The sequence below is a fragment of the Pelodiscus sinensis genome, chromosome 8 (genome assembly GCF_049634645.1).
Source record: "Pelodiscus sinensis isolate JC-2024 chromosome 8, ASM4963464v1, whole genome shotgun sequence".
In the NCBI taxonomy this organism is placed as follows: Eukaryota; Metazoa; Chordata; order Testudines; family Trionychidae; genus Pelodiscus; species Pelodiscus sinensis.
The window spans coordinates 39,610,484-39,627,973 of record NC_134718.1 but is presented as its reverse complement, the minus strand read 5'-3'; the positions used below and the strand labels follow the sequence as shown (position 1 = coordinate 39,627,973).

Here is a 17,490-nt window from a genome sequence, read left to right as displayed (position 1 = left end):
CCAGGCACATGCAGATCCCGGGGCACTGTCAGTCCCGTGCACAGTCCAGAGACAGCGAGTGAGTCCAGCTGCGGCTCCAGGACGTGCTCAGGAGCAGGGACCCGGCTTCTCCCCCAGGCCTCAGACGCAGCCAGAGCCCCCAGCGCCGATCGCGTCCGCCTCCCAGCTACTGCCCCAGCCCCCACCAGGCTTCGTCCAGCGCCCAGCCAGAGATGCAGGAAATGGGCAATGGCCGCTATTCTCTGGATGCTTTTACCGGACAGAGGGCCCCAAAACCGGACCCTGGCAACCCCGTGACAGCCCAGCGCCTGCCCCCAGGAGCAGCCCAACCCCGCCCCCCAGCGAGGAGCCGCCCACGCCCCAGGCAGCTCAACCCGCCGCGAGGAGCTGCGGGGATCCGGGCAGCCCAACTCCGACTGCCCCCGCCCCCCGAAGCTGCCCGCGGAGCCCCGGCCCGGTCACTCCCCAGCGGGAGCGCGCTGGTTCCAGCCTCCGAGTCCCGCAGCGACCCTTCGGGACAAGCCCCTTGTCAGCGCCGCCCCGCAGCTTCCAAGCCGCCGCCCTGCGCGCAAGGCCGGGCGGGCGCACGGGGGGGGGGCTGGTATCGCTGCAGAAATCCCTCCCCCGCCAGCCCGCGCCGGGCGGGGCGACCCCTGCGCTGGAAGCGCCGATTGGCGCCCGGCGTGGCCTGAGGGGGCGGGGCGGGTCTGGCTCCTTCCTCCTCGCTGCACCGAGAGCGGCGCCGGGCTCCTGAGCAGCAGCAGCGGCCTCCGCCTCCCCTCAGGTCAGTGCGGCCCCCCCGGCACGTCCCCCGCGCGCCGCCGGCCTCGGGCACCGCTCAGCCCCGCGGCGGCTGGGGCCCGGCCCTGAGCGGGGCCCGACGGAGCTTGCCCGCACCGTGGTCTGGGCGCGGGCGCTGCTCTGGAGCGGATTCCCCCGTGGGCACCAGAGCTCTTCCCTGCCGCCCTTTGCGTGCCTCGCCCTGGCTGTGCCCCGCTTCCCTAGCGCAGCGGCGGCTCCTCCTCCTCCTCCGGCCGCTGCGGTCCGCTAGTTGCTCCAAGTGCGACTGAATGTGAGCTGACCGCTTGCCTCCGCTTCGGTCACGGCACTGAGCTCTGCGCCGCTTCCCCTTTTCCCTAAAGCACGTACATGCTTCATCATAGGCATTTGTCCCCATTCTGTAGCTGGGGAAACTGAGGCACAGCATGGGGTGTGTGAAAGTGGGAGTTAATGATATATCCCTAGGGTTGCCAGGTGTCCACTTCTGAACCAGACGGTCTGGTATGTTACCAGATTTGCCCAATACTCTGGGGTATGCTCATTTATCAGGGTTACCCTGATGGGACTGGGGGAAGGTTAACAATTCTATCAGTGTGCTTACTTGTGCTCTCATATGGAGCTGAATTCTCCCTGCTGCCAATTCCCCTTCCCACTGGAGCTCTCCTGCAGGAACTAGGTTCCTCAGGATGGGGTTCTTACCACCTTGGCAACACACACAGACACCCACACCCACTAATCAGAGCACGTCTGAGAGGACTGGGTACTCAGCACTCACAAGCTGACCCCCTCATATGTCCCTGGATTCAGCTGGCTGGGTTTCACAGCAATGCCACACTGCACCCTCATGTGCCTTTGGACTCCGTGGGCTGGATTAAACAGCACTTTAAGCTGCCATCCTCATGAACCTGGGGGCTTATGAGGATGGCAGCTTAAGCACCCCCATCCCCACTTTCACACCACAGTCATTCACTGGTAAACCACATGATGAGCAAACCCCACAGGATTTTGGGCACTATAGGGATCTTTTGCTTGGGAACAAGAAGTGTTGTTGCAGAGCGAATGGGGAAGCCAAAACAACACCCCTTAAGGAAGAGTGAGCAAAAGAGAAAGAAAGAGAAGCAACCAGCTTAACAATGAAAGTGATTTATTTCTGAGTAGTGAATAGATATCAAAAAGTTACAATATTAAATCTAACAATTACAATATTAAATCTAAATTGAAACTGATTACAAACGTTAGGTAACCATATAACAGTTTACACAGGGCAGGGTCAGGAGGCTATGCTTAGAGAGATAGTTGAGAGAGAGAAAGAGAGAGAGACCTCACCACTCCACAGAGCTTGCACTGATTGGGGTTCCCAGATGAAAATGGTAGCTGGGGGTCCAGAGGGCAGGAGAAAAGCAGGACAGAGCCCCCAGCATGATCAGACAGGAGATGAAGAAGTCTCAATGGAACTGATGCAGTTTAAGTCCAGGTATCAGAACAGTTTTCTTGGGGCAAGGATAGGAGTTTTTATAGGGATAGTTCAAAGAGAAAGAGGAGAGACAATAGTGACTGATCACCGCTGGTTATGGGTGATGTTCCTTGAACGAACTCACAATGCAACTAGGCAGTTTCAGTATTTTAGATGTCAATACTAGAATTGGTCTGATAATGACTAATTTGGGTGTGAGCAGGCCTAGGTTCATTAGCATCTGGAGCAGGGATTTCCCATCAGGCAGTGCTTCTCTGCTTTCGGTGTCCCATAGTTCACTGCGGTTCCTGCCTTGGAAGAGCTGCTCTCTATTCTGTATGCTAATGAGATGTCCCTCTGTTCCATCTTTAATGCAAATGAGGCTGGGGTGTTTCCTTAATTATATCACCCTGGTCTGAAGCAGTTTAGGTGTGTCTTCCCCGGCCTTTTCATTGCTTTGTCTTTGATTCTAGCAGAGGCCTGAGGGAGGGGAATGGTTTTCCATGAATCACTCCCTGGCTCCCCAAGAGCACAAGGCTGACAGGTGACCATGTTCTGGTTTCCCCGGAATCACAGAGCTGGTGGGTAACAGGTATTTGAGCTTTCTGCCTGGGAAACAAATTGAGAAAATACCGGACCTATAAATGTCTGGTATTTTCTAATTAGTGAGTTTTATTATTATCATGAGTATTAGTACGTAGTTGTGTACTGCCTGGCTGGTAGACACACTCACACTGTGTGAGTGTGTCTACCAGCCAGGCAGTAGGCAACTACCCAGTGAGGGCGGGGGGGGGGGGGGGCGCCGGGGACTGGACTCAATGACCTCTCAAGGTTCCTTCCAGTCCTAGTATTCTATGAATGGCCACCCTTCTTTTTTAATAATAAAATTATCCAGTCATATCCTATGGTCTCTAAGCCTTTTAGACATTTACTTACTCCGAGCAGTGCTTACGACAGGTGGCCAATACTTTTTGAAGAGGGCCATTTCCTGAATTTTGGAAGTGGTCAGGGGCTGCCCCCGAAAGGGCGGGGCCACGGTTGGAAGGAGCAGGACTTTGGGCGGAAGAGGTCTGTTCCCTCTAAGTGTAGCCCACCCCAGGCGGGGGAGGAGACTTTGCATGCTCCCCATTTCCAGACCCTGATTGGCAGGGCTTGACAAATTCACTCACTTGCGGTGAGTAGATTTTACCATCTGGTAAGTGCAGGGGCGGACTGGCCCGGTGGGCCATTGTGAAGGGCTGGCCAAAGGGCTGGCCAAAGAGGGCTGCCAGGAAGGGGTAAGTGCGGCGATTCTTGCCACGGGGCTGCCTGTGTGCAGCTCCGGTGTGAGAAGGAGGGGTGCAAGCCAGAGGGCGGGATGCTGGCAGACGTCAGGACGCTGGTGTGATGTGGCCCCGCCGATTTTAAAGGGCCGTGGCAGCTTGGCTCTGGCTGCATGTCCCTGGGAGCTGGCTGCGGCGCGCGGCGCAGCCAGGCCCCACCTCACTCCGCCGGCTCTAGTCCTGTCACGGCCCCAGCCCCCTCGCTGGCAAGAGACTGCTCCCTGTCGACTGCCCGGCTTGCTGTGCCCGCCCCATTGTCTCTGCGCTGCCCGTTTCCCATGCCGCCTCTGCTCCCCTGCACCCGAACCCTCTGCTCTCCCTCTTCCCTGTGACTCTCTGGCTCTGTGCCGCCCTTGCACCCCGCCCCCCCAGCTCTGTGCTGCCTGTTTCCTGCAGTGCCCCTAGACCCCGATCCCTCTGCCCCTCCCGTTCCCTGCGTCCCATTCCCCATGCCTCCACCACACCCTGCTCCCCCCGATCCCTGCACCCCTCTCGCTCTGTGCTGTCCCTGCACCCTGCTCCCCCAGTGGGTCGGGAGTGAGGGGTGCATGTCCATAGGGAGGTGCTTGACATGGCAAGGAAAAGGCTGCTGTGACCCAGCAGCGAGTGAAACGGATAGTTCACTTGAAGTGCCTTTGCCTTTATGGAAAAAAATGAATGAAAATACTATTTGCTATTTATAGGGCTAAAATGCGGGGTGGGGGGAATGTTTTGCTTGGGGCAGCAAAAAACCTAGAGCTGGCCAGCGCCAGGTGCCCCAGAGAGGGTTGACCGAAGACAATGATTAAGCGATTTGTCTTGTGCCATCCGTCCCCAGCCTGTGACAAACAGGCCGGGGACACCATTTCTATCCCCTGGCTAATAGCCTTTTATAGACCTAACCTCCATGAAATTATCTAGCTTCTCTTTAAACTCTGATCTAGTCCTAGCCTTCACAGCCTCCTCTGGCAAGGAGTTCCACAGATTGACTACACACTGTGTGAAGAAGAACTTTCTTTTATTAGTTTTAAACCTGCTACCCATTAACTTCATTTGGTGTCCTCTAGTTCTTCTATTGTGGGAACTAATAAATAACTTTTCTTTATTCGCCCTCTCCACATCACTTATGATTTTATATACCTCTATCATATCCCCCCTCAGTCTCCTCTTTTCTAAGCTGAAAAGTACCAGTTGCTTTAGCCTCTCTTCATATGGGGCCTGTTCCAAACCCCTAATCATTTTAGTTGCCCTTTTCTGAACCCTTTCCAAGGCCAAAATATCTTTTTTGAGGTGAGGAGACCATGTCTGTACATAGTATTCAAAATGTGGGCGTACCATAGTTTTATACAGGGGCATTAAGATATTCTGTCTCTTATTTTCTATCTCTTTCTTAATAATTCCTAATATTCCATTTGCCTTTTTGACCGCCGCAGCACAGTGTGTGGACGTATTTGGAGAACTATCCACGATAACTCCAAGATCTCTTTCCTGATTTGTCATAGGCAAAATTAGCCCCCATCATACTATATGTATAGTTGGGGTTATTTTTTCCAACCTGCATTACTTTACACTTATCCACATTAAACTTCATTTGCCATTTTGTTGCCCCACTTAGTTTTGTGAGATCTTTTTGAAGTTCTTCACATTCTGTTTCTGTCTTGACTATCTTGAACTGTTTAATATCATCTGCAAACTTTACCACCTCACTGCTTTCCCCTTTCTCTAGATCATTTATGAATAAGTTAAATAGGATTGGTCCTAGGACTGACCCTTGGGGGACACCACTAGTTACCCCTCTCCATTCTGAAAATTTACCATTTATTCCTACCCTTTGTTTCCTGTCTTTTAACCAGTTCTCAATCCATGAAAGGACCTTTCCTCTTATTCCATGACAATGTAATTTACACAAGAGCCTTTGGTGAAGGACTTTGTCAAAGGCTTTCTGAAAATCTAAGTATACTGTATCTACTGGATCCCCCTTGTCTGCATGTTTGTTAACCCCTTCAAAGAACTTTAATAGATTAGTAAGACATGATTTCCCTTTACAGAAACCATGTTGACTTTTGCCCAACAAATTATCTTCTTCTATGTGCCTAACATTTTTATTCTTAACTATTGTTTCAACTAATTTGCCCGGTGCCGACATTAGACTTACCAGTCTGTAATTGCCAGGATCACCTCTAAAGCCCTTTTTAAATATTGGTGTCATGTTAGCTATCTAGTCATTAGGTACGGAAGCCAATTTAAAGGATAGAGTACAAACCACAGTTAACAGTTCTGCAATTTCCCATTTGAGTTCTTTTAGAACCCTTGGGTGAGTGCCGTCCGGTTCCACTTTTATGGCCAGTTTGCAAGAGAAAACTAGGATTTTCATAATTATTTTTAAGAGCAAATCTAGGGAGGCACATACACAGCTTAATACAGGTGGCCAAGTTTTCACCATTCTTTGTTTAAAATTGATGTGCTCTTGTAAGTGCTTTGTTTCTGGTCTGCTACATCATCATTGGTTTTTTGGAAGGAAAGGATATTAAATTTTACTTCAATTTTAAACCCATTTGAAATCTTCATGAAAAGAAATATTAGAGAAAAGTAGACTCTTTGTATATCCTCCCCCCTCCATCCCATCTATTTATTTTTCCTGTAGAAGAAGCCATATATAACAACCTCAGGATCTCACATTCTTTTACAGCATAAATCTTTCTCTTATACTGTGTAGTTTTAACCAAGCCTCATTTAATTGTGTAAGAAAATAAATAAATGTATTCTCTACAGAATGAAGATGTGTCTCTTTATAATTGTGGCATGTTTGATCCAAGGAATTGTAAGTTCAGAAACATTCATCAGAAGAATAAGAGATGTGGATCCTGAAGCAACTATGAATGTTGTAAGTTATGCATTGTAAAATTCATTCACTAGCTGCCATTTAAAAACATTGATGTTAATATCCTATACGATAACAGGTGATAGATATCATTCCCTTGTAGGACAGGAAATAGTTCTCTCAGATATTGTAGTCTCATTACTATGGGAAATGGCTGCCTTTTAAAAAATGATTACTTTAACTGTGAAATGGTGTTTTGCCTAGTAAATTTGAATTAATAATGCTCTTGTAGCAGGTTGGATGAAAGAATAGAGGGAAATTGTCTAACCTAGTTTCTTAAATTGCCTAACTTGTTTACACACCTGACAGTAAGCAGGAATCTTGTCAGTGACATTCTGTATCCATCTCCTTCCTTTCTTCCAAATAGAGGAAAAAGCTGTGGGTTAATTGTGTGCGTGTGTAAGAGATGCAGAGGAAATAGCATATAAATGTCTTTTATTTGCATTTTCTCTTCCTGTCCCTCAGTTTCTCTTTGTTTATTTCCCCCATCTATCTTTCTTTAACCTCCCCCTGCCACTAACTAGAACAGGGTTGGACCTAATTGGGCAGCTGCCCAGAGCACCTTTTTTCTTCTTCAGATGGGATGACCAGTATTCAAGCTGTGGACATACCATGGATTTATATCTGGGTGGGCAGTACTTTTTGATGGGGGGAGGAGTCACTTCAAGAATTTGATAAGTGATCATGGACTGCACTCTTTCATGCTATTAATGGAAGAGCTGTGGAGTCTGGGATAGAAGTTGGGTGAAGATGGAGGCTCAAGGTAGGGAATTGGGGTGCAGGAGGGGGTGTGGGGTTTGCGAGGGAGTTTGGATGAAAAAAGAGGTTGTGACCCGGAACAGAGGATTGAGGTGTAGGAGAAGGTTGTTGTGACCTGGGGTAGGGGATAGGATGCAGGGTCGAGGAGGGGGTATGGGTGCAGGAGAGGATTCTGACCTGGAGGAGGGGATGTAGGAGGGGGTTGTGACCTGGGGCAGGAATGCAGGAAGGGGTGCAGAAGTTTGGATTGTGACTTATGGCAGGAGAGGGTTATGACCTATAGCAGGGGATTGAGGTGCAGGGTCTGGGGGGGGGATGGGTACAGGAGCAGGGGTGCTGAAATTTTGAGTTACATGTGGTAGGGATACAGGAGGGGGGACAGAGGACTGGGGGTAGTAAGAGAGAGTGTGCCAGAGGCAGGGTGCTTACCTAGATTGCTTCTGGCTGGCAATTCATCTGGTCCCCCTCCCGCAATGTCATTCAGAGTGTTCGGCTGTGGGGACCATTGTGAGCTGAGGAGAGCTACTTCACACACTGCACCTGCAAACATGGCCCAAGCAGCTCCCATTGGCTGGTTCCCAGCTAATGGGAGTTGTGAGATGTGTGTGGGGGAGGGGGATAGAGACAGCACGTGGCTTCTCTGAGTGGCGTGTAGGGCTGAGGCAGACAGAGAGCCTGTGTGAGGCTCATGATATGGCAGCTTGGTGGACTTAATCTGGCCCAAAAGCCATATTTTGCCTGTCCCTGATTTATATAGTGGCATTATGATAATATTATGTCGTCTTATCTGTATCTTTCCTTTATTATTATTTATTTGCTGCTGCTGCACATTGAGCAGTTGTTTTCAGAGAACTATCCATAATGACTCCAAGATCTTTGTTGAGTGGTAACTACGAATTTTATTAACATAATTTTGTATGTATAGTTAGGAATATATTTTCTATTGTGCATTACTTTGCATTGAATTTCATCTGCCATTTTCTTACCCAGTTACCCAGTTTTGTGAAATTTTGTAACTCTTAGTAGTTAGGTTCAAGCTATCTTGAGTAGTTTTGTATCATCTGCAAACTTTGCTACCCCTCTGTTTATGCCTTCACTCTAGTTAACATCTCTAGTTGTTAAAACAACTAAAAGTAAAACCACTTGTTGCTAGCAAGGTTTTAGTAAGTTTTTCCTGGCAATTGCTTTTCTCCCCATTGGTGTTCGCTCTTGTCACTTTTCCCTCTTTTTCTTATAATAGCCATGTCTGTACTCTCATTGAGTAAAGACTTTGTGTTAGTTACTGGTGATCTTATCAGCACATTTGCCCTTCCTCTCATTTTCCCCACCCTTTTTGTTACCTTGACTTGTGGCATCATGTCTGAAACATTTGGGGCCAAAGGGCATTTTTTTGCCATTCCCGTACAATGCCTTGCATGTTTTAAAAATGTTTATTGCCAACAAGATCATGCAATTGTACTGATAAGGCATTTGTATACCTTCATAGTTCTGCTAATTTTTTAAAGGTTTGAATTAACTCACTTGTGGGTGATAAACAGAAGTGAATGTTTAGAAAAGATCGTATTTAATAGCCCTATTTCATTGTAGGATATGTGGCATTAAAAGCCATCACCCAAGCAAGTGAACAGTGTGTAAAACTTTCCTATTCTTACTATGATGATTAAGTCATAATATAAATGACTTTATTGAAGCCAGTGTTACACAACATTTTGTGTCAAACCCTCTGTGTTGTGGGCATTTAGATTATTTATTTAAATGGGATTGAGTTCCATGTGTGATAAATAGGGATGAGGATCGTGATTCTAATATTTGAAAGGTTTTAAAAATCTCCCCCATTAGAAGAGAGATGTATCTCCCTGTCTGCCATGGAAGCTCAATTTTTGGTGATATCACTAGTCTGCTGTTGACAGATGTTCTGTTTCCACTTACATTAGGCATTGTCTGTCAGTTCTTAACTCTTTCACTTCAGTCTTTTCCTCCTTTACCCTGTTGTTTCTGAGCTTCTTTCCCCTGCCTCCTTTTTCAACACTCTAATTTCTCCTGGTTAGTGGCAGATGAGAGAACTGATGTGTCTTCTTTAGAGTGAAAACACAGACTACCAGCTTTAGCCTGAAATACGTATTAGAACTTTAGAGCTCCCTCTTTGTAGAGGTTGATCATTGAGACAGATAAAGAGAGTTTTCTAAGGCAGTGTTTCTCAACCGTTTTTTATAAAGTACCCCTTTAAAAAAAAGTATCCCCAGTACCTACAGTTTTCAGACACAATTTTTTTTCTTCTATTGTAACACATTTGTTTAAACAATTTAATTGTAGCTGGGTTGTGATTAAATTTTTGGGTGTAAAAAGTACAAAAATAATAGAGTTGTAAAACTTAAATAAAAAATTCAGTTTTCTCCAGTTGTGTTGACGTACCTCCCAGACTCCTCTGGAGTACCCCTAAGGGAGCTTGTACCACTGGTTGAGAAACACTGTTCTAAGACACCAAGATTTGTTAGGTGTCCAACTCCTATAGAAAGTCAATGGGAGTTGGGTGCCTAATTCTCATTTGTTTCTCTGAAACACAGGTAGTAGAAAATGCATCACTGCCAAGTAACAAACCTTTTTCCTACTTGTGTGTCTCTAACGCTTACCAGACATGGAAGTGTGGTGTCTCCATATATTGTCTGTGGAGGGACCTCCAAGCACTTTACAGACATTAATGAATTAAAAATGTCAACAGTTTCAACCAAAAGCTTCCCCCCCTCCCTTTTTTTTTTTTTTTTTTTTTTTGCAGAGTGAAATTATTATCTACAGAGGCTACCCTAGTGAGGAATATGAAGTGGTGACTGAAGATGGGTATATCCTTAGCATTAACAGAATTCCCCATGGGAAGAAAAACCATGGGAATAATAAGGGTAAGATTTACTTCTGCTTGAAGAAAAAGAAGTCTTGGGGGGAAAAAATCACTTCAATTTAGAGAGGTGACTTTTGTAATAATCCTGACTAGGAAAAAATGTTGGTAACCTATGTGGAAAACAATAATCAGAATATGGGTAGATTATGTGGGTGAAATATTCTCTTTCCCCCCCCAATCAAAATTTTGAAGTAGTTTGTGTTTTATAGGCTCTAAAACAGACTCTTCCTTTTATGTTGAAATTTTACACTTACTGAAAACCTCATTTTTTTGATAAATGGTAATATTTTTTTCTTTTAAAAAAAAGTAAGAATGTGTTTAATTCTGTTTTGTTGCAAAATATTTCTATTTTTATATAAAGTTTGTTTTAAAAATTTGACCAACACTAAAGGTAGGGGCAGGTCTTGTTCCTCTACTGTTGAAAACAAACTAGAAAGATACTTCTCCTCCCTAAAAACAAACAAACAAAACACCCTACTGCTCTTTTGATTTCTGTATGGCAGGAGTGGGCACTAATTTTTGATGGGTGAGGGCATTCCAAGATTTTGGAAAATGGTTGAGGGCTGCACTCTTCCATGATCTGAATGGAGGAGATGTGGGGTCTAGGATGGAGGTTGGGTGTGGAAGGGAGCTTGAGGTAAGGGATTAGGATGCGGGAGGGAGTTTGCGTGAAGGAGGCAGTTGTAAGCTGGAGCACTGGACTGGGGTGCAGGAGTTTGGGTTAGGACCTACGGCAGGAGGGGGTTGGATCCTGGGGCAGAGTACTGGGGTGCAGGTTCTGAGAGGGTGTTTGGATGCTGGAAGGGGGCAGAGGGTTTGGGTTATGCAGGGTAAGGGAGCAGGAGTATGGGGGAAGAGGGTTGGAGGAGAGAGGGGCTAAGGTTCCAGACGCAGCCTCTGACCGGGGGATTTAACTGGGTGACTCCCAGTCAGCAACCTAGCAAGTTTCTGAGGCTGCCCTGCCCCCGCACAGGGTGCAATGGCCATGTGTGTATGTGAATAAGTAGAAGCCTGTGAAGAGTGGTGTTTCATGTACTGCCTGTTATTCAAATGGGCAGTTCCCATGTACCAGAAACTGGCCAATGGGATTGTGCTTGGGTAGGAACAGCTCATGAAGCCTCTCCCTCCTCCCATGGCTCACAGCTGAGAAACTCAAACAGCGTGGCAGCTACTTTTCTGAGTGGTGGGTGGGTGAGGCGAGGTAAGCAAGGAGCCTGCCTGGGGCTCCCCCCGTGTCTGTGGGCCAGACCTGGTGGCTTGGTGGGCTGGCTCTGGCCCGCTGTATGGAAATGAGAATTAGACTAACACTTAATTTCAGTTTTTAACTAACTATTCTCCTTGTCTTTGTTTTAAACTATAAAGCAAAGTAATTAAAATAGCACCATATTGTGCATAGCTATTTACCATATATAAAATGCTGTAATAATAAAAAATATCTTGTTCCAAGACAAATGAGTGCAATTCAGCTTGAAATAACCAACTCCAAGATGGAGGGCCAAGTCGCTGTAGTTGCATGTTTCCTCAACAGAAGTTGTTTGACAGGGAAGGAGAGTGATTGCCATATCCTAAACAGGAGGATGTCCACAGTATAAGAAGTGGCATGAAAGAAGGCATAACTTTAGGAGCGGGGAAATCAAAAGAGGAGACCAGGGAATTTTCAAAATAGAAGATTTGGAGAAGTGTAAAGGGTGAGAGAGTGTATAGGAGGGAATGAGGACAAAGGTACTGGCAAGGACTAAGCTCTGAAATGTTTTGAAAATAAGATTAAAATGTATGTGGAAGAAGAGAAACATTTGCAGGAAAAAGTCTTAGATCTGCTGTACTAATACACTTGTAAATCTGAACAACAAAGGATGAATTCAGCCAGGATATATGTTTACTGTCTCTTGTGGTAAATTCTGTCCCCTAAGGCATGCATGCATCTGTTTATTTCAAAGGGAATTGTACACTTATATTGTGTAGAGTTTAGAGTCTGAATCAATTGAACTTAAAAAGCTGAAGATGTGTGATGCATACATATGTATCTTATGGAGGGGTAAAATGCAAGTATCCTATAATGGCAGGTGTGAACACACACTATGCCAAAAGACACTTTTCTGCCAAAGGCAAAAAATCTGTCTGTCCTTAATGTTTGATTTGATCTCTCTTAATCATGTTTGCTCTAACGACTATTTCAAAGAGCATAGGGACAGACAGTTTGGTACGTGATGCAAGCTAGTCAGATTAGTTAGATTTCATATTTGTGCTTAAAAAAATCTTGAGAAATCCACAAGAGAAGATAGGTGATGCATCTGTAGGTTTTTTAGTGAATCTTTCATCAGTAATAATAAGCAAATTGAGACAGGAAATATTATTCTTAGGAGTGTTGTGGTGGAGGAGGAAGCAATGTCAAAGTTAATGTTTTGTAAAACACTTTTAATTTTTAAAATCAAGGATTACTAGCAATATTTCTCTCTATAAGATTGCGGATTTTAAAGTTCATATTGACTTCAAGCTGTTACAGATCTGGTATAACTTCCCAAACAGTGTTTATTTACTGCTGTGTCAGAATTCATAGTACATATATTTCATAATGTTTTTTTTGCAATATCTGATTAATGTGAATAGAATTAATTGCAGTTGTGTATGACATGTTTATTATTGTCATAGTGTACAAAGTCTAATTCCTTAAGTCCACCTATGGGAATGCTTAGGGGAAGGGGAGCAAGGGCAGTGAAGAAAATCTAGCATACCTCTAGGATCTGTCCTCTTATCTTGCAGAAATTATAAACACTGGGTACAAATAGCTCTCTTCTAACTGTAGTTCCTGTTTTTCTTGGGTTTGCTTGATGCAAGCCTGCTTTTGTGTGTGTGTGAAATACTAGTTGCCTTTTGCTCTAGATAAGTACCTAATGTTTTAAAATCCATAGCTGCAATAAAATAACGCTTTTAAAAACCTGCTATTGTGGAAGATTACAGTGCATGAATTTAAGACTTTCTGAGTATCATAAAGACTGCTAATCATACAGCTCATAGGTTGATAACCTCTCAAATATAGATATGAAGGAAATATTGACTATTCAGTAGAATTTGTCAGGTATTCAGTGTTCAAAGGAGAATATGAATCTTTGAGTTTTAACTATGTAAAGTGCTTTATTTTTCAGGTCCCAAGCCTGTTGTTTTTCTGCAACATGGTTTACTTGCAGATGCTAGTAACTGGATCACCAATTTGGAATACAACAGCCTAGGCTTTATGCTGGCAGATGCTGGATATGATGTTTGGATGGGAAACAGCAGGGGGAATACTTGGTGCAGAAAGCATAAACGCTTTACAGAAAAGCAAGAGGAATTCTGGATTTTCAGGTAGCCGGATCTCATTTTTGAGGAGTGATGTTATTACGTGTCATATATGCTGTCACCAGAACCTCTCTTCTCTTTCCCCATCTCCTCTGTGATGCCATGCCTCCAGTACTAGCTCTGTGCTGATCACTGATTTTTTTTTGGGGGGGGGGGGGGTTGCTGACTATTCTGAGAGGCAGGAGGGTGCAGGTTGGTTTGGGTCTAACTAAAACAAAATTTGGAATTTTTGATGAATTGAAAAAGTAGGGAAAATGTCCTTTTGGATTGAATGAAACATTTTGTTTACAGACATTTAAAAAATAAAATCAAAAGGAAATGAAGGACTTTTATTCACAGCTGAGGCAGTAGGGTTTTCCCTCCTTAGCCCGGTGGTCAGGGTATTCACTTGGAATATGGGAGACTCAGGTTTGAATTCCTGCTGTGGAGCAGGGGTTGAAACCCAGGGCTGCTTCCCCCTCCCTATGCCGCCAGGAGAGTGCTCTGACCACTGGGATATAGTCAATCTCTCTCCTGCTTGTCTGGCCCAATGGCTATATATGTGCTTTTATATAAACTGGAAAAGCATCAGGAGGCGAAATTGAGAGACCTGCCTCAGTAGTTCATAATGGGGTGGTCGTGTAATCTCCTGGGATGTGAAGGAAGCTAATGGTTCCAGTTGCTGTTCCAAAGCAGAGGTTTGAAGCTGAGTCCCTCATGTCTTGGGACAATGCCCTAGCTGCTGAGATAAAGCCTGTGAAGGAGGATTCTCCCATTCCTCCTGAAGTTCCTTTGGTCATTTTTAAAAAATCAAATATGAAAAATTTTACCCTGCTTTATCTACTACCCCTCTTCAGTAATAGATTTAAACAAATGTGTGCCACAATAATTTTTTATCTTGGTTATATATGTGCTAATATGTTAACAATATGGGGAACTATCAATTTGCCATAATGACCTGACCGTGCCTTCATTGAAATCAATGAGAAAATTCCCGTTGACTTCAGTGGTGCAGGATCAAGACCTAAGTTAATCTTGGTCAGAGTCTGGTTGTTCAGAAACATCCTTTGGAAGTTGAGTATATTGAAGATAGGTCAGCTGTGAATGAATATAAAGTTCCATTCATCAGTTCTACATTGTATACATTGATGCAGAAATTTTATAACTTTATTTATACAATTGCCTTTTTGTCTTTGTACTGTAGTTTTGATGAAATGGCTAAATATGACCTTCCTGCCACTATAAACTTCATTGTGAATAAAACTGGCCAGGAGAAAATCTGTTACGTTGGCCATTCACAGGGTACTACTATAGGTATGTGAAGAGATTTAAATACTTTGTTTTAAAAGATATAGATTATCACACTTTTGGTTAAATAATGATAAAATATAAATTTGAGTACATTTTGTTTTGCATTCTCATTAGAGCTAAAATGTAGAGAATTTATTTTCACGTATTCATTTGAAATGAAAAGCTGTAAAAAAGTATGCTAAGCTAGTAGACTACATTATTCATTTCGTTTATATAAACAGATGTTTTAGAGTTTTAAAAATGTACATGGGAAAAAAATAATTAATCATTTCATAAAAAAATCTAAGTGATGCTCAGGTGAACCATTAATTAACCAAACCTGCATTTAAAGAATATAGGACTGATGCTAATTCAAATTCTTCTTTAAACACCTATATAAGTTCCAAATTCAGAACTTAAAACATGCTACATTTTATAATGAAAACATGCTTAGCTAAAATTCTGATGTGAATTTCTGTCAAATGTTGTCTTATTAACCAGTCTAATTTTTTTATAGGTTTCATTGCATTTTCAACTATGCCAGAGCTGGCTAAAAAAATAAAAATGTTTTTTGCCTTGGCACCTGTAGCTACAATCAAGTTCTCCACTAGCCCGCTGACAAAACTTGGAGTGCTTCCAGAACTGTTGCTTAAAGTATGTATTTCAGTCAAGATATTTGTTTTAAACCCAAGTAAGATTATTTCTTTTCCATTTAAATTGGGCTTTAGTGGAGAATATAAATGAGATTGAATGCAGGCTTAATTCATATGAATGTGCTTCTCTTGCTGTGTAAACATTTGTACATAAGGTACACACATGCAACAAGAGTTCTAAGCCAAATTTTGATATTGTATCAGTTTATCTCCATAGTTGCTCTAATGGTTTTCATATTGATAACTGAGTAATTATGGCGAGGAGTCCTGTGGCACCTTATAGACTAACTGAAGCGTAGGAGCATAAGATTTCGTGGGCAAAGACCCACTTCGTCAAATGTATGTCATACATGCGTCTGACGAAGTGGGTCTTTGCCCACGAAATCTTATGCTCCTACGCTTCAGTTAGTCTATAAGGTGCCACAGGACTCCTCGCCACTTTTGCAGATTCAGACTAACACGGCTACCCCTCTGATACTTGAGTAATTATGAGGAGAATTAGGCTCAGTCACTACAAAATGCATTTGATGCTGCCCAGTTGCACCTCATGTTCCCCACTGGAAAAAAGTGAATAAGAATGTGAAAAAAACATTTGTTTTTATGTTGCTGCATCATGTGCTATCTAAAAAACTTAAATATTTATCTTTTTTGTACCATCCACAAGTGTCTAGAGAGCCTTAAAAATGGAAGATTTGAACCAAGAAGCTGAGAAATCTAAATACGTGACAGGAGAAGCTAGGGGGAATTTAGAACTTACAATGTACCATATTAAATAGGGCTTGACCTGACCTGAAAAAATCAGTGTGATATTTACTCATTTGCACATGATTCTAGCGCTCGTGTTGCCAAAAAAGTCATGATTAACTTACAGGCTGGTCAATTTTAGCAGAATCATGCGGTATCCTTTCTGCCTTTATATAGAATATTTTTCATCTGTCATCAGTTTCTTTAGACTTATTTAGCAATCATATCTGTGTACTTCAGTCTTCATATAGATTTTTTTCCATTGGAAAAAAATGCTTTTTCAGACTTTAAATTCTAAATTCTTATTTTTCACACAAATTGCCAAACAAAGTGAGAGGAAACAAGTAGGATACAATGAAGATGTTTACTAGATGTTAAAAAGTGCTCTTTATGGGAGCAGTGCTGTTCATATCCTTCCATCTAGCTATCCTTTGGTAAGAGAAGGAAGGGGAGCTATGTGAGTTATGGGAGACTAGATTTTAAATGTTGGAAGTGTGTCTCTGATAGGTATAATGTACCTTTTCTAGCCACATGACATACCTTGAATAGATACTTTTATGCAGGACGGCAACTCCAGTCAGAGCTCAACAACTTTTCCCCTGGAGTACTGGCACCTCTTTTTGTACAAAAAAAGCACTGCTTTTATGTATCATAACTGCTGCTGGCTCCCCTCAGGCAGATAAAGATGAGATTGAATAACACCTGCCTGGCTGCCCCTCTTCTCATAGTGAGAATGGCTGCTTAGTTAGAATAATAGACAGTATCCCCCCAGTTAAGAAGTTTTTATTTATAGAAGAATGCACCTGTTTACATCAGACTGTGAAACTTGATCCAGTCATGGTGACTTGCACAATAAGCTATTGTGGAACCACCCAGTTAACCACAAACTAGTGGATGTGTCATAGACTTTGTGCTGTGTCAGTGAGAGTAAAATGCACTATCCCTAGATCATATTCAAACTCTTGAACTGTTTAAAAATAATGTCTTGCAAGAGGAAGCTGCCACCACAATGCAAGCTTGGTTTTATTCAAATAGTTTGAATTGAGGAAGCTGCAGATATCAAACCTCTCAACCTAAACAAAAATCAGTTTAAAATATTTAGCTTTTAGCAGAAATCTGACATGCCCATGGATACAAAACTGATAAGATCAATTAAAAGTTGGAATTGTCATGGATTTTCTTTGGGTAACCATGAATATTGTATAGGGTTGTTGATTAATTGCAGTTAACTCATGGGATTAACTCAAAATTAACTGTGATATAAAAATTGCAGTTAATCAAAGTTTTAAATCATACTGTTAAACAGTAGAATACCAATTAACATTTATTTGATGTTTTTTACATTTTTCATTTACAACACAGAATACAGTGTCTACAGCGCTCACATTATATTATTTTTATTACAAATATTTGAACTGTGA

The 17,490-nt window shown here is 43.3% G+C and overlaps 1 protein-coding gene across 1 annotated transcript in view; it reads left to right on the top strand.

Annotated features, from left to right (window-relative positions):
- The first annotated feature begins 372 nt into the window (after positions 1-372).
- LIPA (lipase A, lysosomal acid type) overlaps positions 373-17,490 on the top strand; it is a 32,317-nt gene continuing 15,199 nt past the window's right edge. Inside the window, exons 1-6 of the mRNA XM_075935105.1 lie at positions 373-784; positions 6,307-6,418; positions 9,948-10,068; positions 13,211-13,409; positions 14,587-14,696; positions 15,190-15,326. Coding sequence (XP_075791220.1) covers positions 6,308-6,418; positions 9,948-10,068; positions 13,211-13,409; positions 14,587-14,696; positions 15,190-15,326 — 678 coding nt within the window. The 5' untranslated portion in view covers positions 373-784; position 6,307. The remainder of the gene's footprint in view (positions 785-6,306; positions 6,419-9,947; positions 10,069-13,210; positions 13,410-14,586; positions 14,697-15,189; positions 15,327-17,490) is intronic.